Genomic DNA, 25,172 nt, shown 5'->3' with positions numbered 1-25,172 from the left:
TGAAAGAAGAGGAACGATATCTCAGCACCAGCATCAAGGCTGCACAGAGCCAGGTGGAGAGGAGTGTGCAAATAGGGAGGTGTGGCTCTGATGAGACCATGTCAGGTAAGTCAGTTGTAGTGAGTGCCCACAAAGGAATACTGCATTTTCTTTAGAGAAGTCTACGGCAACAGTTGATGCAGCTGTCAAGTAGAAGGGTGCCTACAAAGAACTCTAGGGTGGTGCAAAGGAGTAATCAAGGATCTTCAGTAGTGGAGGCAGTCATTCCAAAGGCCTCAAAGGGAGCTCAGCAGTTGAAGAGAGTTGGCGGAGGCAAGGATGTTCGCACAAGGGGCTATCAAGGTATGCAGCGACAGTGGGATCGTGCAGGAGGATATTACCAGGTGTGCCAAGGCTTAGACACACCAAAGTGAAGATTGTAGAAATTAGTGTGGTGCTCCAAAGCTTTGGGAGGCCACAAGAGGAGTTAGAGTGTTGGCTCTAGAAGACTAGGATAGGTTTGAGTCCTAGGACTAAAATAGGAGTGGTTCTAGGATGGAGGCGGTGTGTAGCCCTCCACGAGCTTGAGGTCTGGGTGTTCAGGATTTTGAGGGACTTGGTTGGAACTTCGGATATCTGGAGACACAAGATGGAGTAAGAAACCAGAGCTAGGGTTGAAGACTGCAGAACAAAGACAGTTTCAGAATACTGAATCGACTCAGACTGAGACTAGGTCGATTAAGTCTCAAAGGAGGTGCCAAATAGAATACAGCATCTTAAAAAATCTAACAGACATGCAACATTTTGTAATTTTCAAGAGAAATTTAGATGATTCCTCCAGTTGAGATTATAGATATTCAAATAAGGGTTGTTTATTGACCTAGGAGCATTATGGGTTTGGGCTTGGTTGTCTTGCTCTTGAACAAGCTTAGAAAATTGGTATGTGGCTAGACAATCACCTATAGAGTGAGTGGGACTCACATAGATCAAACAAGCATCTTGTACTTATGTGGATGGGGAAGAGATGGTGTAACCGACTTGTAGTAGTCGATCGAGTTTCTGAGAGATTATTTCATCCATCCTACTATGGATGTCTACCGATTGGCCAACTTTGTACGATCCACCTCTTTGGGATCTCGATGTCCGAGCTTCTCTAGATATGTAATGCAACAAATTTTTACTTAGGATTTCAAAAAGCTGCCAGGCCTTATGCTAACTTTTAAGCATGAATATTCCACCACAAGATGAGTCAACCATTTGTCTGTACTGTTCTGTCAAACCATCATAAAAGTGTTGGACAAGTTGCCATTTGGGAATAGTGTGGTGAGGACATTTTCAGATGAAGTCTTTGAGCCTCTCTCAGATCTCGTGGAACATCTCCCCCTCCACCTGAAAAAAACTGGTTATAGATTTTTTAATCTGATTAGTTTTTCCTATAGAGAAATACTTCATGAGAAATTCTCGTTGAAGCTGGTCCCAGGTTGAAATAGTGATTGAGTCTAGAAAATTTAGCCAGTATTTGACTTTATCCTTAAGGGAGAATGAGAATAATTTCAACTGAAGGACATCATTAGAGAAGTTTGGATTTTTACTATGGAGCATATCTCAAGAAATTTATCTAAATATTTGTACGGGTCCTCGTTTGATAGTCCGTAGAAAGATGGTAGCATTTGAATAATATTGGACTTGATTTCGTATTGTACTGCCTCCACGGGAGGAGGCTGGATACATGGCGAGTAGGTGTAGGTAGAAGGAGTAAAGTACTCTTTCAATTATCGTGGAGGGTCAGTCTCCTGGTTTGGATCCATAGTTTTGACTCAATTTGTTCGAATCGTTCTTTCTAGTTTTAGGTCTAGTGGGTATAAATCAGGTTGTAATGATTAGCGTTCTAGCATGCACCCAAAAAATCTCACCAAGTTCTAATTTCAGCAAGTTATTATTATTATTATTATTTTTGGAAGAGAAGAGGAGAAAAGGAGAAGAAAAAGAGAAAAAATTTCTAAAAAAAAAAACCTAAGGAGTCCTAAAGCTAAGAAGAGAGAGAAGAAGTAGTTGTATTTAGATGTTAATTACAATCAAATTATCCCAAAGTGAACTTTCTATCCTGAGGTTATCCTAGATCTAGACAGCTCTTAACTATTCTAAGTGTACCATCAAGCACTCTAAATATGAACCTAAATAACCAACTGACCAGATAAGTGTAAGATTGATGGGGATCCCCCCGCTGCTTTTTTTAGACACTAACTAAGTTGGTCAGATCAGCAAATGGAGCCAATTAAAGAATCACCTTCCTTCGGGATGTAATCTCTGAACTATTTTTCAGACACCAACTGATGAACTAAGCCCGATCCGATTTAACTTTCGGGGTCACTTGTCTTATTGAGTTCGAGTTTTTTAGGGGCTGACATCTAATTAATTTTAATTAAGAGATTTAGGTTAATGCAAATATAGGATGGTGATTTGTGGGCCAAAAAAAGATGATGAAATTTCTACCTTATGTTGTTTATGGGTTATGCCCTTAAGATATTTTATGAAAATATGCAATGCATAAAGAGAAAATGTCCAATACAACTAAGAAGCTTTTAAGGTTTAATTAGTTTCTCTATTTTATTTAAGTATTATGTGGTGTCTTTGTTTTCTTTCTATGTTATGTTATTGTTATGCAAGAAGGAATAAGAGATAAGTTTTACATTAGGTTAATTAGGTGTGAGAAGATCTAGAGAGTCTAAAAAAGAACTAAATTGAGTTAGGAATATTAAGTAGCTAGATATCCTATAATTAAAGTAGGCAATCAAATCTACTATTCAAGGTAGTCAATTAAAAAGTAGAAATATTTTTTTTATCTAGAGAATCTATTAGAAAAGAAGTAAATTATTCTAAAAATAAAAGATAAATCTAAAATAGGCAGGAAGTCAAATTTATATAAAAGGCAAAAAATTATATTACTAGAAAGGCAGTAAAATAATCTCAAGCAAGAAATAAAGACCTAGAAAGTAATAAAATATATTTTTAAATATTTTATAGATTTTTTTAATTTTTTAAAAATAATCACATTAAGATCTTCAGCAACGGTGCTAAAATTTGATGCATGTCGTAGCACACAAAATTAACTTTACTCACTTACTATGTAGATAGGGTGAGTCAAGATCATATCTGCGGGGATCTTAGTTGATTGTTTCAAAAATATAAAAAAAAAATAAATTATAAAAAATTTAAAAAAATAAAAAAATAAATATTTTTATTGGTCAAATAAAGAAGTATACATAAAGAAAAAAAAATAAAAGTGTGATACAAGATAATTTAACCAGGTTAATTTTTTTAGCTGCGTCCGATAGTAGATGTGCCTCCTTGAGTCCATCTTCTTCTGTGCAAACAGTAGTAGGATGGCTGGAAGGCTTGGTCTAGAAACTCTATGGAAGAAAGGAGGATAAAAGTATGAAAATATGGAAAAGAAGGATAGCGGCACTAGGATTAGGACCTCTTCTAGATTTAATGGAAGGGATGCTAGGGTTAGGACCTCCCCTAGACTTCTTGAGATGTGGAGAAGGAATCTATGGAGGAATATGGTGGTGGCAAGGAAGAAAAAGAGGGGTTGCTAGTATTAGTACCTCCTCTAGACTTATGGAGAAGAGAGAAAGAGGGAGAGAAAGGCGGTGGCAATTTGGAAGGAAACTTAGGCGTTGGCTTGACGATAATCTGAGAGGAGGCATTGTGGCTCATTTATAGAATGGGGAGTAGGCATCTAGGGTTTGGAGAGGCTTGGAATTTTGGGTTGGCATGGAGAAGAATTAGAAGTTGTGCGTGAGATTAGGAAAGAGAGGGGGCGTGAGGGACTTGTGAAGAGTTTGAGTGTGTAATAGAGAAAGGATCCCATGGAGAACAAGAAGGTGTGGAGAGTTTTTAAAGTGAAAGGATGGGGCGGCTCTTCATGTGGTGCACTCTTTTTTCCTTCTCTTTCTTCACGTGAAAACATCCCAAAATAAGTTGGGGTGGCACTTAAGAGGTTGAATTGTGGCATGGAGTCCTTCTCTTATTCTTCTTAAGGTTTTAATGAATGACATCTTCAATGTGAGCCATTAGATGGAGTGCCATGTTTCTTAGTCCTTGATTTTTAAGTCATATTCACATTTGATTTTATGTAAAAGGTTATCTTTTAATCTGGATCCTTGATTGAAGAGGTTGCTTCTTGACCCTTGATGAGTGAGCACGTTCATACTTAAATAAGAGCTAGTTGCCTAGTTCACGCAAATCTGATTCGATTTGAGTCTAATTTGAATCGTATGAGCCTAAACTTCTAATTACTTACAAGTTAAACTAGAGAGCATCAAATTTTTAATAAATAAGAAGTAATTAAATAGAATTATGTGCTTCTAGTGACTTAATTCAAGTGTTCATCACTCAACATCTATAATAATCTAATTTTTTTGACAATTGATAAAATTTGCATAATTACAAATTAATTTCTTCAATAATTTGATGAAGTATCAATGATGCTCGATCTATTTTTCTGCTCATCCACGAATCCAAACCATAGCTAATCATGAGCATCCTGTAATTCTAAGAAGAAAAGTGAAATAGAGAGGGGGAGCTTTACAGCTTAGTAAGAATCTTCACATACTCACACCAATATAATTATATGATTGAAAATAATATATAAATAGCATCAAAAAAAATATAAGCCATGAAATCTCATATCAAGAATCTAGTATAACTCAATATCGACATATATAAAAATATATATCATCTACTATTGAATGTCCATCTTTTTCAAAAGTCACATACTGTACATATATAATTAAGTAAAACTCTTTTTTACTTAATTGTGATTCCATGTCGTATCATCCATATTTCATTAACATAATCCAAATCAATTAATAGTTATTTTTAAGGTCATGGACTAATCATGGTCATGATCTCGCCAGTGACCGGCAAACCATATTAGCCATAATTTCATCTATGGTGGCAAACCATACTAGCCGCATTCTCAGTCATGGTGACAAACCAGAATATCTACGATTCTATCCATGATGGCAAATTCAAGTACTACATTTCTGCCCATGGCAGGGCTATTCTCAATTTAATGTGATTAGTCTAAATATCTCTTTCTTGATCACTAATTTATTAAGTTTTAATTATATGAAAAAAAATACTGTATCACATTATGTTCTTTTCAAAAATCTCAATAGCCGGTGTCACAATCCAAAACATCTGAAAAGCCATCATTATTTGATACAAACATATGATATAGAACATATAGATAATCATGTTGACAAACATAAAATAAGTATCGCTATGAGAAACCAAATCATGCAGTACAAAAATAAATAAATAAATAAATATATATATATATATATACTAGTGTTGTGTCCAAGAATCCTTACCTCTATCAGTGATTGACTCAAGCACATAAATTGATGAACTCCTCGATCTATAAACTCAAAATTATGGTATTCCACTTGACACTTTATGTAGATAATCGTACCTCTACATGATCAGGATCAAATATAAAAATTATAAATGATTAGAGACAGTGAAAAATTATGATGAATAACTTTAATATCAAAAATTCAAGACCCCTCCTAAGGTCAACTAAGATCTAGATTTGCCTATGTATCTAGACCCTCCATTAGTCCATAAAATCTCTAGAGGGAGAAAATCATGAAAAGAGAGAAGTCGAGAGAAAGAAAGTAAAAAGAAATAGGAAGAGAAATTGGTAGATAGAGAAAGTGGCGAAAGAGTAGAGAGAGGAGTGAGGGAAGAGAGAGAAATTCTCTCGTCTCTTTTCTTTTCTTTTTCTTTTTCTTCTTCCCTTTCTTTCTTTTCTCCTTTCTTCTTCTTCTTTTTCGTTGAATAGGAAAAAAAACAAAAGAATGGTCGGCCGACCAGTTCCCATAGTGGCGACTCTCGACGATGATGATCCCTCTCACTGGTGGACTCTCAATGACCTCGGCTTCGATAGTCGAACATAATTGGTGATGGCAATAGGTCCGATAGGAGGAAAATCCAAGAAAAATGAAAACATGGGATCCGACTTCAAACTTAGATTTCAGTGAGCTGTTAGCTCAAATCAAAGTGGGATGATGGCTGTGGGATTAGGAGGAGGAGAGTAAGGGCTTAGGTCTTTACCTAAATTCGATGAAGCAAAGAAGGTAATCCGGTAATCGATTTCGATGAAATTTGAGGAAAGAATACTAGAAGAAATTCTGAAAATCGATGAAGATTTCTTCGGATGTTGGTGGTGGAGATCTAAGAGGAGGGAGAATCTTTTATAGATGAAAATCTAGATTTTAATCCGAGTTTTTTGAACCCCCAAATCCTTTTTTCCAATTGTATTTGGAGAAGAGAAAGACTCCCATGGAGAGTCTTCCTTCTCCCTCCCATCGAGAGTCTTCCTTCTCCCTACCTCACGTGCTCAGTGCGTGAGATTTAAATCTTTTTTTTGGGCATGAGTTATTATATTGACCTTATTGCCTATTCTGCTGTCCTAGCCACTTCCCCTCTCACAATTTGGGCGGCTGGCATTCTAATTTTTGTCCCTTGATGGTCATCTCGTACTTCGCATAGAGGAGCTTCCTTCAAGATGGATGCCAAAGAAGTGAATGGTGTTGGGGGCCTAATTCAAGGTCAGCCTAATGCTATGGGTGAGGCAAAATTCTTTGTGCACCACGGGCGATGTAGAAAATTCAACATAGAGTGCACCATCTCGTTTGATTGGTCACATAGTCATCACTTTCTAACGCATATTTAATATCTATAGATCGATTTTTTTATTTAAAAATTTTATATGACGAAAATATCTCTATTCTTTGAAAAAATTATGACATTTTATATCCATATTATTACATCCTACGTCCATTATATGTACAGAATGTCATAATATTTTCTAAAAAATATGGGTATTTTCATCGTACAAAATTTTCAAATGAAAAAGCCGACCTAGAAGCATTAAATGCACGTTAGAAAGTGATTGGACAAAAATACTCCTCTTATATTATGATATCTTACGCCATATTATGATATCCTGGGTTATATTGCGCCAAAGGATGTCATAATATTTTTCAAAAGACAGAGGTATTTTTGTCATATAAAATTTTTAAACAAAAAAGCCGACAGACAGGCATTAAATGCATATTGAAAAATGGTTGGACAAAAATATCTCTTTTATATTATGATATCGTAGATCATATGATGACATTCTGGGCTATAATCGCCATAGGATGTCATAATTTTTTTCAAAAGATAGAGATAATTTCATCATATAAAATTTTTAAATGAAAAAGCTGATTTGTAGACATTAAATGTGCCTTGAAAAGCGGTGACTATGTAGACCAATCGGACAAGATAGTGCACTCCACGTCGGATTTTCTACACCACCCATGGTGCAGAAAGAATTTCTCTATGGGTGAGTATTGCATGCTCAATCTCATACTATAGGCCCAGTTCAGAGTCTGGGCCGAGCCAACTATCAGAACTTGGCCTGAAATACCTATGGGCCACAATTCTAAGCCCAATCTAATTTGAAAACACTTGAGCCTAGTCTGTAGCTCGGTCTTGAGTTGGCTTGACTTGATGGGCCTGAGGCTAGCCTAAGCCCACTTCAGCCTAACATATATATTTCTTCAAAATCAATTTTTTCCAAGGTCACTGGATTTGTTGTAGAAGTCACCATCTCCATGTACCCGCAAAGCATCGTTGCCAAGTTTGCCTTCATGTTTAGATTTGCAACTTCGTTTCTATGGTGGACTAGAAAGAAGCATCCGGATGATACAGGAAGTATATGAGCCAGGAGGATAAGGAGAAGACAAACATGATAAATTATGGTAGCGCAGACAAACATGAAAAGTTATGGCAGTGCAGTTATAACCGAGTTGAGGAGGACTAAATGCTCTACGATAAAAAAGAACTCTCTGTCCTGCAAGCGTAAAAAAGAACTCCCTGTCCTGCAAGCTTGTGATCAACTCGGTCTACTAATGAATGGTTGCCAAAAAAAACAATGATATTTAGCTAGTTAATTGCAACCTTTTGCCAAATAGCAGTAGAGAATGAGAGAGAGCTGTTCACCAAGTGGTAGCTAGTTCTAATAGAGGACCAACGATGACTTCAAAAAATTAAGGTACCTGACCCTAGAAACAACTCAAAAGCATATATAAAGAAAGAATTGTACACTAGCAGTTTACCATACTATTTCCTCACAGAAGATAAGCATATCATCTATAAATTGGAGACAATGTTGCTTAGTTGTTGCAGGTCCCGGGCTAAGACTAGTGATTACACCCACTTCCTAGGCCTTGTGAAAGAAGAAACTTAGCACATCACCATCAAGGAGGAAAAGGTAGGGTGATAGGAGGTCCCCTAATGGAAGGTCATGATGATGAGTTACGCAATTGTTCAGAAAGTACAAAGATATTTGTTGGAATTGGGATAGCCAGCCTTGATCCAACTGTGCCAATGAGGTTGAGTTTTTTGAATATGGTGAACAGAAAATGCCAATTACCAAAGGCCTCTTCAAATCTAGTTGAAGCAGTGTCCCTTCAGCCTTTTGGGATTTGCAATGGTTGATGGTCTATCGTGCAGTGACAAAACTATCAAGAATGAATCTCTCATACAGAAAAGCCCTTTGGTAACTGCTGATAATATTATAGGTTGCACCCTTTAGATTGCTGGCTAGGACTTTGGAAATGATTTTGACAAGGCCATTAATAAGCATAGTCGATGCTCCTTTTGTTGTATGGGGATGTAAGAGTAATTTAAATGGCTGGTATTTACCAAGCCCTCCAAAGGACTATGAGATGGAGAGTTGAAGGCAGCAACAAAGTGTGGCTTGATGGCTGATCAAAAGTGGAACCCATGAGGACTTTGGGCTATTATTTATCCAATTTGGAGATTGATTGACCGGTCTTGTTCAGAAAAATTATCATCTAATGAAGAAAGATTCGGGCTGGGTGGACATAGTTATGGCCAATCTGGGAAGAAGGCAACTATGATCTTGACTAACGTTGTTTACTGTCTCGTTAGATGATTTGGATTATTTTTTTTTTGCCTCCCCCCCTCCACCCTCTTTTCTTCTTCTTCTTCTTCTTGTTTTTTCTTTTTTGGTATATTGAAAAGGGGAAAGCCCAGATTCAGAGCCATAAGCATCCATCATTACCAACTCATTAAGTATGGATGGTAAAACATCACCCTACTTCAAATATACATCTCCATGAATAGCCGCTAGAGCGACGAAATTGGTCATCCAATTGGCTTCTTTGAACATGTGGGTGGCTTTGAAAGCCCACATGGCCTGCTTCATGCCCATAATATCCTCGGCAACGTGATTGGAGCCCAAATTTGCACAACTTGCAATTTGGTAGCAGTTTGTCCTTTGGCTTGATCAGTCCTGCCTCGGCCACCACTAATTCTACAAACAGCAATGATTACATAGGTAGCAGTTTGTCCTTTGCGCACAATAAGGTTCCTTGGTAGCCTCGAACAAAATATCCTGCTGCCGCCGAATGGGATAGTGTAGCACCATCATAGTTAACTTTAAGAACTTCTAATGATGGGCGTAACTCCAAAACAAGCAATCCGTATGAAGAGGAAGAAGATCTCGTATGGTTGCCCAAGGGTGTTGATACTTTCTGATTATAGCTTATTTACAATCAAGTTTAAGCATCACATGGTGACGCCTTGTTAAAATCAATCCTACCTATATAGGTAAGATTTTCTACATATGATTTATGTCAATAGCAACCAATTACTTGCACTACACGTGTTATAAATCGAAAAAGTAGTAGCGTCTAAGAGTCTCGATCGCCTTCAATAACTTTAGGTTCAGTTCGATCACGAATTGATCAGAGTCCAGTGATTGGTTATAACAACTACCACGTCTATCCTAACCTAATCATTCAATACCTACAGTTGGCTGCTGGACATTGAATGATCAACTGTACACCATCCAGTCCGCGAGAACATGCAATTAAACCATCGCCCAAGATTTCAAGCAGCCATGGCGGCTTTTCCTTGACTTTTCGTTGTTTCACCAGGTGGACAGGTGTCAACAGTTCAAGCCGATCACCCACCCATTAGCCTGAATTAAATTGCACCAGCGCCAACAGCAGACCATCCACTAAGAAGCCGGGCGGATACCTGTACGCGTCTGATATTGTTGGGATTTTAATTTTTTCTCTTTCCCGGTAGTTGAGCGTTCCACCGCGCCCTTTGGAAACTACTCTCATTAATAGGCGACCAGTCCCACCTATCCATCCATCCAGCTCTCTCGTCGCCCAGCTGCAGGTTGACCACGCAACAGCACCACCGGCCTCTTTCTCTCTCTCTCTTTCTCATTCGTAAAAACACCCCGCAGCGTTCCACAACCCACACGTTTTTATTCGAACAAGCTAAGCGTTTCTCCTCCTATAGATACCCTCTTATGTTCTCCCCTTCTCAACTTCTCTGTATCTAATTAGAGCTAGGATAGATGGAGGTGACCGAGCCTTCTGTGATGGACCGAGAGCAGCTCACCGCCGAGATGGACTTCAACGACTCGTCGATCGTCATCAAAATCCGGCGCCGCCTTCCGGACTTCCTTCAGTCGGTGAAGCTCAAGTATGTGAAGCTCGGAATTCGCTACACCAACCTCTACGCCTTCCTCTCGGTCCCTCTTCTTGCCCTGGCGGCCGCTTCCTTGCTCAGGCTCGACCGCATGCTGACCATGCCGGCGCAATTCTCCGTCGACCTCGCGACCTGCCTCGTTTCATCTGCCGTCATGGCGGTCCTCCTCGCCGTGTATTACTTCAAGCGGCCGCGCCCTGTCTACCTCATGGACTTCGCGTGCTACAAGCCGGAGGACAAGCACAAGATCTCCAAGGAGGGGTTCCTTGATATGACGGAGAGCACGGGGAGCTTCACGGTGGAGTCGCTCGACTTCCAGACTAAGATCACCAAGCGGTCCGGGCTCGGCGACGAGACGTACCTCCCGCCGGGCGTTCAGGCGCGGCCCCCCAGGTTGTGTCTGGCGGAGGCCCGCCTCGAGGCGGAGGCCGTCATGTTCGGCTGCCTCGACGCGCTCTTCGAGACGACCGGCATCGACCCGCGGCGCGACGTCAGCATTCTCATCGTGAACTGCAGCCTCTTCAACCCGACCCCATCACTCACAGCCATGATCATCAACCACTACAAGATGAGGGAGGATATCAAGAGCTTCAACCTCGGTGGAATGGGGTGCAGCGCCGGACTGATATCGATCGACTTGGCGAAAGACCTGCTGCAGGCCAACCCGGGGTCGTATGCCGTCGTTTTGAGCACGGAGAATATTACGCTGAACTGGTACTTCGGCAACGACCGGTCGATGCTGCTGTCCAACTGTATCTTCCGCATGGGAGGCGCGGCGTTGCTGCTCTCGAACCGGAGGAGCGACGCGGGGCGAGCCAAGTACCGGCTGGTGCACACGGTGCGGACGCACAAGGGGGCCAACGACGGGTGCTATGGCTGCGTGTACCAGCGTGAGGACGGGAACGGGGCTGTCGGGGTGTCGCTGGCGAGGGAGCTGATGGCGGTGGCCGGCGACGCGTTGAAGACGAACATCACGACGCTGGGGCCCTTGGTGCTGCCGCTGTCGGAGCAGCTCAAGTTTCTGACGACGCTGGTGAGGCGGAGAGTGTTTCGGCTCAGGGGGGTCCGGCCATACATCCCGGACTTCCGCCGAGCGTTCGAGCATTTCTGCGTGCATGCCGGGGGAAGGGCGGTGCTGGAGGAGGTGCAGAAGAACTTGGGGCTGGGGGAGCGGGACATGGAGCCGTCGAGGAGCGTGCTGCACCGTTTCGGGAACACGAGCAGCAGCTCCCTGTGGTACGAGCTGGCGTACGCGGAGGCCAAGGGAAGGGTGGCGAGGGGGGACAGGGTGTGGCAGATTGGGTTCGGGTCGGGGTTCAAGTGCAACAGCGCGGTGTGGCGAGCGATCCGGGACGTGCCGCCGCTAGGAAGCGCCGTCGGCGGCCGCCGTGGAGGCGGATGCAACCCTTGGGCCGACTGCATCGATAGCTACCCGGTTCAATGACACGCTGGAGATGACTTAATTAATACCTACCGCTATAATGTAGGGGAAGGCAAGAACACAAGTTAATTGCCTTTTCCTTGTTTTTTTTTTTTTTTTTCTTTCTATTTTCTTTTTTAAGCTTTCACATAATAGCGGTGCCTAGGCTGTAAAAGTGTGGCTCATTCAGTACGATCGATGTTTGGTGAAAAGAAGCTTGAAGTTATGTAAAGATCGATTGTTTCACTTGTGACATTTTCAATGAAATTAAAGCAAGCTTGAAGTTAGCTAGAGACGATGGTGCTCTACTTATGTTATTGCTTGTTAGTCCCGGTTCCATCCCGAGCTACCCGGGTTGACCGGAATAAGGAAATCAGAAAGTCCCACCCAAAATTGAGCCAAGCTCGATATGGCTCTCTATGAACGGTTTAGAGGGTGGTTTCGGCACAAGCTTAGAGCCATGCCGGTTTAGGGACGAGTTTGATAGCATCACACCGGAAGGTATGTATGGGAATAACCTTTTTATTGTTGCCTAACTAACCGGGAAGATATGATGTTCACATCCGACAGCTCGTGTATGTGGTGCTTGTTGAAAAGGAATAATAGATGGGATCATATATCCATATTCTGTTCAAGGTTGCACCACAAGATTTCAGCTTTTTAGGATCACATATCAAGCCATTACTGATGTTGTGCTTTTTTATTTCACTTTTGATAGTGAAATAAGAGAAGTCATCATTAACAGTACTATTCTTTAGTGACATTGTGATTCATTGTTATTAATAGTTATTGTAATAGTGATAATAATGAATAAGCATCATTAATATTATACTTAATAGGTGATGTTGCTGCTATTGATCAATTTGGCATTGGAGTAGATAAATTTGAAATGACTGGGGCTTAATTCTGCATCGGACGGAAGATAACCTGCAAATCAAGTTTCTGATTGGAGTTATTTCTGATGGGGATTCTCCGACTCTTAAATTAATCATCAAAGAATAATAGAATGGAGGGAAAGAGTTTGACCTAAGAGCTTATCTGGAGGTTCTCTATATCCCCTATTTATATATGGGGTGGCTGCCTAGTTTTGGAAGGAATGATAGAAGTGGTAAAGTGGATTATGCTATTTCTGTCTTATCTGATCGAGGTGAACTATTATCCATTTGCTTCGAAGCATATTTAAAATGTGGAGTAGATTACGTAACTACTCAAAGTGTAATTGTCGTCTTAATTCTCAGCTTCTTACCTCGGCTTGGCATGGTCTGAGCCGACCAATGTAGCTGAGGTTTAGATAACGTTGGATATAGCCAAGGTAAATTGATACCCTATAGCAGATATCTTCTACTCTCGAGTTCGAACTACTGATAGATCAGATGAGGAGAGCAAAAGCATTGAGTGAAATGATAATTTCCATGGCTCGATTTATTTTGTGCTTATTAATGCTTGGATGTGTGGTAGTGGCTGGTTGGTTGAAATGAATCGTTGCATGTCTCGAGTGTGATGGTGGGGATATGTGGGAACTCAACTCAACCAATTCTGAGTCAACACATGTTGAGCATATATCCAACGGCTTGGCTGGAGTTGGCGTCAAATCTGAGCTATCCCCGAGTTGTCCCCACTATGTATAAATAATGGCCCATCTTAGTCGATCCCACTTTCTTGGTGCTGCTGTTGAGGTTTGGTGATTTCCGATAAGAGCTTGACTATCTTATAGTGTACCTCTGACTATCTCTGCGATCTTCTAGCGAGAGCTCCAGCCAGCGATCCAAAGTTAGCTTTGCTTTGGATTGGCCCCATTCTCTATTTTTTCTTCATTTTTTTTATTTTTGAAAAATTATTATCAAAAACTTCTCCTGAGATAAGTGGTACTCTTAGCTCGACTGGGAGCTGATCTACTGACCAAGAACTATCTTGGAGTCAGGAGGCATCCTCTTCTTTAGAGTATGAGTCTAAGAAGCCTAAAGTCAGAAATGAGGAAGTCTTTCATCCTAGATGCCTTTAATTTGTTGTTGGCCTTGGAATTGATTCAAATCTAGTTTTAGATTTCAGTCGAGTATCAACTGGAGGTGCCATATCCGAGCGGTAGGATTTGTGATCGACTGTAAAGTCGGCTCAATCTGTATAAAAAAATTTCAGAGCCGGCTTGAGGCTACCCCTTCACCCTTTCTCTGTTCGTCTCTTCCATTCCTTTGAAATCATTTCGAGTTTAGTTGTGCCAAACTTGTGGCGATTCATCGTGAGTTTTACCATCAATTGCATTTTGGTTAATATCTGACCTACCGTCCTACTCTTCCAAACTCTTTTTACTTTTAAAAGACGTTCGATGGAGTAGGATTGGTAGTACCTCATACCTCGAAAAGGGCACGACTTGATCCAAGATATAATATTATTTTTCTTTTACTTTTCATTAGATTAAATTATTTTACTTTTAGAAGCACATAATCACTTTTGCAAGAATTTTTAAATAAAAATTTAATTAAAAATATTATATAATTTAAAACAAGGTATAAGTAAAATTGACAGCTAATGGAAAGTAACGGGAAATAAAGCTTATTATATTTTTTAAAATTATTTATTTTAAAAAATATAATGGAGAGTGGCTGAAACTACTTCAGCAGTCATTATAATGGTTATAGCATCGTTAGTTAAATATATGTACAGGGCCTTCGCACAAAAAAGAAAAAAAATGAAAAAAAAAAAAAAACAACGTCCAGGGCTTTTACCAAAAAAAAAAAAAAATTGTGCAGGGCATATGTCCGTTTGGAGCTGGAAACGGAATCGCGTACCGTGACAGACACGTTTGGACGAATTCGCTGGCAGGAAGGAAAATACATGTCCAGGGCTTTCACTCAAAAAAAAAAAAAAAAAAAAACGTGTGCAGGGTGTATGTCCGTTTGGAGCTGATAACGGAATCGCGTTCCGTGACAGACACGTTTGGACAAATTTGCTGGCAGGAAGCAAAAAACATGCCCAGGGCTTTTACCAAAAAAAAAGAAAAAACATGTGGAGGGCACACATTTGTCCGTTTGGAGATGATAACGGAATCGCGTACCATGGCGGACACGTTTGGACAAATTTGGTGGCAGGAAGGCCCGGTTGCCGCAGTGCCGACTACATGCCAAGTTAATCGGGAAGGGGTGCGGTCGCTGACAGCATGTCGCCAGTGATGCTGAACGGGCCCAACAAATCCCTACCGTTTACCTTTCCTGCTCCCGCTTTTCTTGCTTCCATCAAGGGAGAACTCATCGAACGGACCAGGACAAATCTCGGAGCATTTGCACGGTCGATAACGCTCAATCGGGAAGTGGTGAAACACAAGGGGTAATATGGCGTGTTATCCACCATGGGATTTGGCGCGGTCTATTGGACTTGCTCCAAGTAATACTTAGACCTATTAAGGACCCTTCATGGCTCTGAGTTGACCTGGTGGTATCCTGTTTCAAATTCTCATTCACCGTTGCATTAGGGTACTTCCAACGTGGTCGTGCATGTAATCAACCACGACCACTCATTTGTATATGCGTACATTGAGATAAGTGCTTGATAAATAGGGTCCATAAAAACAAGCAGTCATGATTGGTGGTATATGGCAACATAGTATATGCAGATGGACAATAATCTTTCCTGAAGATAATTTTTCTTGATAAAAAGGAAAGGATGGTCTACCTAGCAATTTATTATAAAATAGATTTAGTATTTACAAATAGGCTTGTTTTTGGTCCCAACATTGACAATGAGGGCTCATCAGTGTTCGGCAAAACTATTGGTCCAAAATGTTGCATAGATACAAAGGCAAAGGGGTTTTAAGGCCTTCCAACATCACCAGGATGGTGGCTTGACTCTTCTTTGTATTTGTTGACGTCCAGCTTTGTAGCAAAAAAACAGTGTGGTCAATGATAGAAATGGAAGACGTCATTTTTCTTTTAAAAACTCTGTTGTTCCTCTATAACCACAAACACCAGTTGATAGTAGATAATAAACAATCTTTTGCATGTCTGTACATCTTACCTGACTTGGTGTTTCTCCAGGTAGACCAAAGATCTTTAATAGAATCAGAGATACGAGACATATAATGCTTCTAAAAGTTAAGCCCAGACTATGCAAGTGAAAGAACATCTTGCAAAGAGATAGTTTACTATTTCCTCAGCTAAATCTCTCCTGTTAAATTTTTGTTATGGAATGTTAACCGATTGAAAACTTTTATTTTTTCTAATAGTGAAAATTTCCATATAATTTCTGCAAAGAAGGATGTCACCCCTATATAGCTAAGAAAATTATAACTATTTCTAATTGAGAACTTCTTTGAAGGACACCATCTCCACTCAATCCTATCATCTTCAGTTGATAGGGTTAATAAGTTTAACATCTTCTTTAAATTTAGGAACTCAATTTTCCCTCTTAGGCCCAGGGTGTAGACAACTTTGTTCCTTTCTAACTATAGTCTAAACATGCTAGCCACCGTATAGTTAATGAGTTTTTTTTTTTCATTCTAATTTTCTTTGAGCTTAATGGTGATAGAGATTAGGTGATCCAACCTAGTTTTTCATATACGTGTTGCAGTTTGGGACAATGTTATTGCACCTGGCCTGCCCGGTAGATGACATAATAAAAGAATTGATTGGCTTTAGCTCATAATAGTGAAATCTGATCCCCCTGTAGGGCTGTCAAACCCATGTTGTTTAAACTTAAATCCAAATATGTTGATTTCAATCTCACAAAAACTGTTATAATGATACTTATTAAACCTAGATTTCTAACTTTTTAATTGAGAATAGCCCCGTATGCCTGTTCTAGACAAATCTGACCTCGTCCTACACCGAAGAATAAATAAGAAAATTTGTAATTACTCATTTGTGCTCCTTATGGATTGACTTTACGGCAGCAATATCATGGGAGCCTATTATTATTCCTTGAGGCATAAGTTATATGAGTGGAATTTTGTGCATGCCGCCAGCATGCCCCTTGAGCTTAATTTTTCACTAAATTCACATTCCGACCTCTTAATTCTAATACCCAACTATTTAGGCTCGAGTGCATGATTCCGCTCTCACACCCTCACAATCTCACCATTTTAGCCAATTTTAGCCTTCAAAAATCTTATTTTGGATGACTAGCTTTGATTTCTAGTCAAACAAAGTCAAACTTAATCCATGTTTGTTAATGCACTGTCATATGCACCTATTTCATCATCTAAAAATTTTAGCTCAGTTAGAGATGTCTTCCTGATCCATCTTGCACCATTAAATTGGTCAGATGATAAGTTTTCTTATGTTTGGGGCGATCTCGAATCTTGCACTAGAGATATGATATAGCTCAAGTTGCTCGAGGGAGATGAGGGAGAGAGAAAATGGGCAAATAATAAAGATCATCTTCCTAGATGGGAGAGGGGTCGAAAGACAAGGAAGGCGACAAGAGGAGGGAGACGGGACGTTGCCATAACAGTGTGGTCTCGTAAAGGAGGGAATCTGAGGAAACAAAGGTTACTATACTGAGAAGAGAGCGGAAAAATAAGTTCGGCTCATAGGTGCGAATGCCATCCTACAGGGAGTGCAACAACAGTGGACACTGTTTGAGAAGGCAAAGATGGCAAAGCATCACCAAGCCAAGTTTGCACAGCATGCATCCTGAACCACAAAGAAAGCGAGGCAGGGAGAAAAGGAACGGCAACGACTACAGGCAGCATCTTTATTAAACCATTGCACCCAGATTTGGAAGGAGGATGGACTATAGTAACTCGCCGAATCTGCTAAAAGAGTATACCAAAATCTTAGTGGTGCTATAGAGCCTTGGTGATAATGGTCACTGATAGCAGCTGGAAGAGGGTGGCGAAAACGAGTCTATCCAAAACCTACACAGAGGTGCTGTGCAACAATGACCATGCTCCTGGCGGAATTAAAGGTACAACAAATAATCCCTCTCTAATATAGATATTTCCTGTCTTCCGCAACATAGATTTACACCCAGTACACTGAGAGATTTTAGGAGGAGGGGAAAGGATATGACCAAGCGGCTAGAGGACGTAGGTTTCCTTTCAAAAAGGATACTTGTTTTTGCTGTGGAGATTGGGGACACCTAAAGATCTCTTGTCAAAACCTGATAAGTGCTATAAATGTCTGCATTTCAGACACCAGGTGAGAAGGTGTAGGAACAAACAAAGACCAACACGGTCGGGAGGAAAAGGATGGGTCATGGAGATGGAGGATCATGGCAATACACCAACTTCACAAGAACATGAGAGACCTACCTCGCAGAAGGTCTTCCTGTCGGTGAGCGCGGAGATGGCTAGTATCTCAGCATACTTAGATAGAGCAGCTATGGTCGAAACTTTTAAAAGATCAATTAAGGTAGACGACGGACCCACCATCCTTACATACAAAGTCAGGAGGTCAGGCTCATGGCTTACTAGGCAAGTGATTTAATCAATATGGTTAGAAATCAATATGGCTGATATATTGTAATAACTCCAGAACATAATTTTATATTTAAAATATCGATTTAATTAATAAAAAAATAAATTTTATTTTCATTCAAATATGATGTGTCCTTGAATTATCCATGAAATTAATCCTTACGATACATATTCACAAGATTTGAGAATTAAAGGTATGCATAATTAATTCCTAAATTACTTTCGATCATAGTATCATCATGAGGATGGCGATCGATCTATATAGAATGATACATGGATCGCTTTCTTCGGAATAGATGAATCTCTAGTCTATAGTATAGAGATACTGAGTGGTAAGTGTGGGTAGTTGTTAGAGAACAACTAGTACTAAGCATGACCATACGAGAGATCACATGAATTTCTATTCAATTATCAGTGATCGTCTCGATGCTATAATTATGTGAATGATTCTTTGATCTGCAATGATACGGTTGCTCACAGTAAGACTGCTGAAGTTTGACTACACATAAACATGACCTCTTTGAGTCCTTATAATGGATGTTGTGATAGTTGATCCACTCTAGGAGCAGGATACGCATCTAGATGAAATTTATCGATCTTGATAGAAAAGAGTAGTCCTATGAGATTTGAGAGGCTAAGTTCGTAATTCTGTGGTCATAGCAGTATGATTGATGAAATTTTTTTTTTATGAGAATCACAATTGAACTTGAGCTAATCGAATCTGTCATATAACTGATGATGAGATTTAATGATTTATCCATGACTTGTCATTTAGTCGGGACTCACGATGGAGGGACTGAATCATATGAAAACTATACCTTGAGGTTTTTTTTTGGTTCTGCTGGATTGCCACTATATACTGCTAGGTGTCGTAGTAGATTGTGAGAGCTCACTAAGATCGTTCAGGATCGACGATCCTTGTTGAGTTAGAATAGAATCGTTCCAATCTATTGAAAAGAATTTCAATGATATTATGATAGAGATCATGATATATCTCATTACCAGACAGAATAAAACTTATGAGATCACACAATAGGGATTAGATCTGAATTAAGCAATTAGACTTATGAAGTCCATTGGATTAGGAGAAATCCTGTTGGGTTCAGGATAACCTTGCTAGCATAAGGTTGAACCCAATTTTCTCTTTAAACTTGAATTATTTATTTGATAAGAATTAATTCGAGTTAATTATATACTAAGAACCTAAATGAATTAGATTCATTGGGCTCCAAATGTTGGGTGCCTAAGATTTTTGGATCATGTGCATTAGGGGTGCCCCACCTCCTCTGGTTGGCATGTGAGAGAGAGCCCTAGAGGGCACCAACTTGGATCACTTAGGCATGGTGAAAGTGAGGCTTACAAGGAGTCCTATTGCAATTAAGACTTACATTAGGTGGCTGATTTGGTTTTGAATAGGTTTCAAACCACTTCTCTATTTAAAGGGCTTTCTCCAAAGAGTTATTAATGAGATTCTGAGTAAGTTCCCAGCCTCAAAATAGCCCTCTATGCCCCCTCTCTCTTATCCCTTTGGTTCACACATCCAAAGCCTTAGACATCCACCATCCTCATGCCCAAAGTTTGTTGGGCATCCCCTTCTCCTCTATCAGATTTTCATATCTTGATTACTTCTAGATCAAGAGAAGGAGATTAAAAGAAGAAAAAGAAAAAGAAGATCAAGAAAAGATCAAGAGTTGATTACAAGATCCAGACTTGGTTTAGATTCGCAGAGAGATCGTTCTTGGAAAAGAAAGATCTATATCAAAGAGGATAAATCTAGGCTGATCCTGAGTGGATACCTATAGAGGCCATATACTTATGTGGCTAAGGAAGAACCCATCTTCTTTCAGATCCAGATTCAAAGAAAGGATTTATGAAACAGATATGTGATCCGATCACATATTTAATGAATTTCAGCATAAAATTAGTATGTGTTAATTTCAACATATGAAGTAGATCTTTGTATGCTTTGTTCTTATGCATGCATATTTTAAATTAAAAGATATTTTAATTTTTAATTTCACTACGTTATTTGAAAATTTTTTTTTGAAACACACATGCATGCATACATACGAAATTCCAATAATGGTATCAGAGCCATGGATTTCATATGCATGAGATTGACATATTATTAGAAATTATATCCCAAAGTCAATCGTCAGCCTGTTGATAATTGTGCTCAAACTTGTAATCATATATGAATTTTTATTAATAAAAATTATTTAGCTTTTTCATCATAATTTTATTCATCTTATTTGAACTCCTGTGTTGTGATGAAGTCCTTAGGACTATAATTAATCGACAAAGGAAGATTTATCGTTTAGGTCGAATGATATGCTATTAATAGGATAATAGTAATATCGAGTATAGGTCGTTGTGTGCCATATGAGTTAGTTGTTCTCTTAATCAAGGAGTGTGGAGATACTGGTATGGCATTCAGGTAAAATATAGGAGTACATTCACACTGAATGTGACTATTTGCCAAGCACTCTGCTGTCAAGAGTAGCTCGTGAAGATATGGATATAAGTATCTCTCAAATCTGAGACCGTCACGGTGACTTATAAGCAACTCACTATACTTTAGTGTCGGATCATCTGAATTTTAATTCAGTGACGAAAGATTACTGGGTGCAGTCAAGTACTTATCAAGTCGGTGTGTGAGTCAAGAAAAAATTGACCCCTCTGAATTAGTAGGAGATACATGTTAGTGTATTTCAATTTAATAAAATCTTGATCAAGATAATCCATATGATGGATTTGAAAGGTTGAAATACAATGTGATCAACTGTATTAGGGTTGACAGTCAAATCTTAGGTCACCTTGAGCATTAGGTCAAAGAGATGAATTATACGGGAGCCATACGTCAGTAGGTTCTAGAGTGTTGCTTTGCAATCTTTCGGCCTATCCAGATGTCAGATCTCATTACTAGATGGTTACATCGATTGGTATAAAAAATTATTTCTATGCTACCAGTTTAGGTTTGAATCTATAGGATTCTACACATTAAAAGATTCGATCAGATCTGATGGCTGAAGAGTTCAGTTGGATTGTGACTCTGGTGAGGAGTCCCACTAGGACTGAAACTCTGAAAAAGAGTCCTACTGGATTGGGACTCTACTATTAATGAAGAATTAATCAGTAATTAAATTTCTAATTGACTCAATTTGATTGAGCAAAGAGTTTTGGATCAAGTCTAATTGAATTAGATTCAGTTTGACTTAGATTGGGTATGATTTGATCAAGCCTGATTGTAAGAAAAATTTGATCTTAATTTGATCAAAACTTGAGTTCAGCTAATTCTTAATTAGGTTAGAAATTTATTGAGATGATTGATTTTCTAATTTGATTAGGTTCATTTCTATTATTAAGTTTGAACCAAATTTGATTTGGTTTAGAATTAAATTAAAAATGAAGAGTCCCAGTCGGCAGGGACTCTATCCTTATCTCTTGCACCACTTTGGACCCATGTCTTTATTCTCAGTGCCAAATTGGATTTGGCTTGAGATTTTTGGTGTGATGAGAGTGGGCCCAGTAAGGGTGGGTGAAAAAGTATGGTGAGTCATGATCTTATCTCCTACCTAATTCGAATGCAATCCGAATTAGAGATAAGGAGATAAGAAGTAAAAAAATTTTTCAAACTTAAAAAGAAGGGTGGAGCCTAATGATTTTTTTCTTAATTTCTATGAAGAGTTTTTAGATGTGTGAGACATCTGATCTCCTTCCTCATGCCAACACCTCTTTTTGAAAATTTTGGAATGCCCAAAATTTATTTTGGTGTGGACTCTTGGGCGCCCTCTCCCTTTGACCCAAAACCCTAGCCCTTGTCTATATAAAGGGAGCTCCAAGTATGGATGCCCCATATGTTCATCCTTTTGCTGGTTTTGTATTTTCTCCAAAGCTCTCTCTCTTCTCCTTTTCCTCCTCTAGATCTTCTCTTCTTTTGGAGCATCCAAGAGGTCAAACGAAGAAGAGGAGTTCAGCCTTTGTAGATCCTTGCAAGCTAGCACTTTCAAGGAGCCTGATCTGCATCGATCTTCGTATGGACGTTCTATAGAGGCTGGACATATTCATGCGGCTGTGAGTAACTTGAAGGAGCACCTTTTCAAGTGTTAGACCAGTGAAGATCATCAGCTTATAGTTCGGTAATGGTTCCTGAACTTATTTCATTGTTTGTGATAGATCTAAGGATTAGATCTAGATTGCAGCATCGATTAGATCGATTTAGTTTTTATTTTCAGATCTTAAAGTGCATGTTAAATCATATTATAGGTCTTGATATGGTAGTCTAGATTAGATCTTATGCTTGTAAATTAGATAAATTATTTAATCTAATAGTTTCACTGCGTAAAATTTTAAAATTATATGCACAACATTGCCTATCTTTTCTTCAATTGGTATAAGAGCTAGTTCTTTATGATATGATTTAATATGCTTTTAGATCTGATGGTATGCTATTAGATTTGATTATTTTTTATTTAGATTAGATCTAAATATATTTTATTTTTAGATCTGATATTTATATGTTAAATTAGATGATCTGAGTAGCAAAGTACTCGGATTGGATAATCACCAGGCCGTCCAGTCATAGGAGCAAGATAGGGTTACATGATCCTCTCCTCTCATTCAATGGGATGCTCTTATGGCATATATAGGTGCCATTGTGAGGTCCCATAAAGAAGAAAGTAAAAAGAAAAAATTTACTTTCTTGCAAAACTTTAGATCTTAAAATCCTAGGATTTGTTGTATGTGATGTAAGTTACATAGAAAAGTAGTTACATCTAATCTTCATAATCAAAATTATTTTGATTTAAAATCATAAAAATTTAGATATGATCTAAAAATTTTTATAATTTAGTGTAAAAAATTTATATAAAAAATTATTTCAAAATCTAAACCATATTGATGCTAAACTTAATTAAGAATTAAGTGTTGAATCGATTAGATCTAGAATTGTGATTTAAGATCTAATGACATTGCATAAAATATGGGGTATGGATTAGCTCAAATTAGATCCTCTTAATTGGGTTAGACCTTAGATTAGAATCAAAAAGTTAATTGACCATGTAGAGAAATTGATTAAATCTAACCAAATATTGAATTAGGTTAAATCAAAATTTCTCTAATACAATAGTTGTAAATGGTCAAGTTCTTATTTTTGATTAGACCAAATGGACCTTGATTGTGACTCAGTGGTTGAATTCATCATTAGGTTGGTCAAGTTGAAACTACTTAACCAATTGGTGTCTAACGTAAGTTTGATATTTCGACCGATGGTTTTTAATTGGGGGTGGCTTACTTGGCCATTTCGATGGTGTCTAAGGCAAGCTTAGCAGACCCTCTCACTGATCTCACTTATCTGATTAATTTGATGAATTATATCTTGATTAGACCACTAAGTGATTCAAATTAACTCATGCCATTAAAATTGATCAGTGTGACAGATCTAGGTGCCAGTTCGACCAGCATGATCTTAATCTAATTTAATGACTTGGTGAAGTCAGTGAGAGTATTGTGATTTACTGATTGATCTCTTCTTTTCTCTTTTTTTAATTTATAAATCAAATCTTCTAAATTATTAGGTTCATAAAATGAGTTGGTTATGATGATAACTAGATCATAGCCTCCCATTAAGATGAATGGTAATGGATCCATTATTTTTGATTGATATTACAGGCACCATCTATCTGGTATTTCTCTAAATGATAGAATTATCAGTCATTATATGATGACTCTGATGTACTATCTGATGAATAGTTGGGTTGGTCGAGTCATACTCGGACCTAATCATTCATTAGTTAGAATCACTGAGTAGATTCATGTTAATGGTTTGACCTAACTGAGACTTATAGTGGAGGCCCATCATCTATTAAAATAAAACATGAGGCAAAATTAATTACTAAAAATTATTTAAAAAAATAATTGATTGAGAACTTATCCATAGATGCATATGGGTTAGTCGAGTCATACTCGGGCCTGTATGTAGTCTGTGTAGATTTTAGTACCTGCTAAGAAATTAATGTAATTTCTCGAATTGAAGGTAGAGACTATCAATTCATATAAAATAGTGAGAAAATCTTTAAACTAAAGTTCATGTCTTTAGACTTAATTAATTCATATACTAATTAGGTCTGTATTTTCTTTTGTTTTAAAAAATGGATAGCAATTTATCGCTCCACTCACTGTTTGACAGTGATGAGCTTATTGGACCCAACTTCGATAGTCAATATTAGAAGTTGAACATTGATCTTGAGCCCAATCTAGCTAAAAAGTTTAAGGTTGAATCGAGTCAAGCAGACTATGACCCAAATAGGCTAAAGAGAAACGAGTAATTAGTTGCAGGTCAAGGTGCTTATATGATAATATTTTATAATTTCTCTATATGTGACACTCTATTTAGGTATTGGATATCAGAAGTCTAGTTCACATATGCAATTCATTGTCAAGACTTCAAGCTAATAGAAAATTTGAGAACGATGAGAGATTCCTCGATATGGAAGATAGAAGCCAAGTTTCAATCCTGACTTTAGGAATCGTCGAGCTTGTTTTCAAGTCTAATAGTGTCATTTTAAGTGATTGTCACTATTGTCTATCTTTCTTGATGAATATAATCTTTGTTGGCCTTTTGACCAAAGATAGTTATAGTTTATCAATAAAAAATAATTATTGTGATATCATTATGATTGATGTTATAATAATGCGAGGATAATTAAAAAATAGCATCTATATTTTGCAACAGTCTGTGAGTGTAATGTACACTCTAAATAAATATCTAAA

The 25,172-nt window shown here is 38.5% G+C and overlaps 1 protein-coding gene across 1 annotated transcript; it reads left to right on the top strand.

Annotated features, from left to right (window-relative positions):
* Positions 1–10,229: 10,229 nt before the first annotated feature.
* LOC105042699 (3-ketoacyl-CoA synthase 1) lies at positions 10,230–12,294 on the top strand. Its single transcript, XM_010919994.4, has one exon. The coding sequence runs from the start codon at positions 10,439–10,441 to the stop codon at positions 12,014–12,016; it is 1,578 nt and encodes a 525-aa protein (XP_010918296.1). The 5' UTR covers positions 10,230–10,438; the 3' UTR covers positions 12,017–12,294.
* Positions 12,295–25,172: the final 12,878 nt, after the last annotated feature.

This window comes from Elaeis guineensis, chromosome 4 (assembly GCF_000442705.2).
Source record: "Elaeis guineensis isolate ETL-2024a chromosome 4, EG11, whole genome shotgun sequence".
NCBI lineage: Eukaryota > Viridiplantae > Streptophyta > Magnoliopsida > Arecales > Arecaceae > Elaeis > Elaeis guineensis.
The sequence above is the reverse complement of the archived record's forward strand: the minus strand, read 5'-3'. Positions and strand labels throughout refer to the sequence as shown.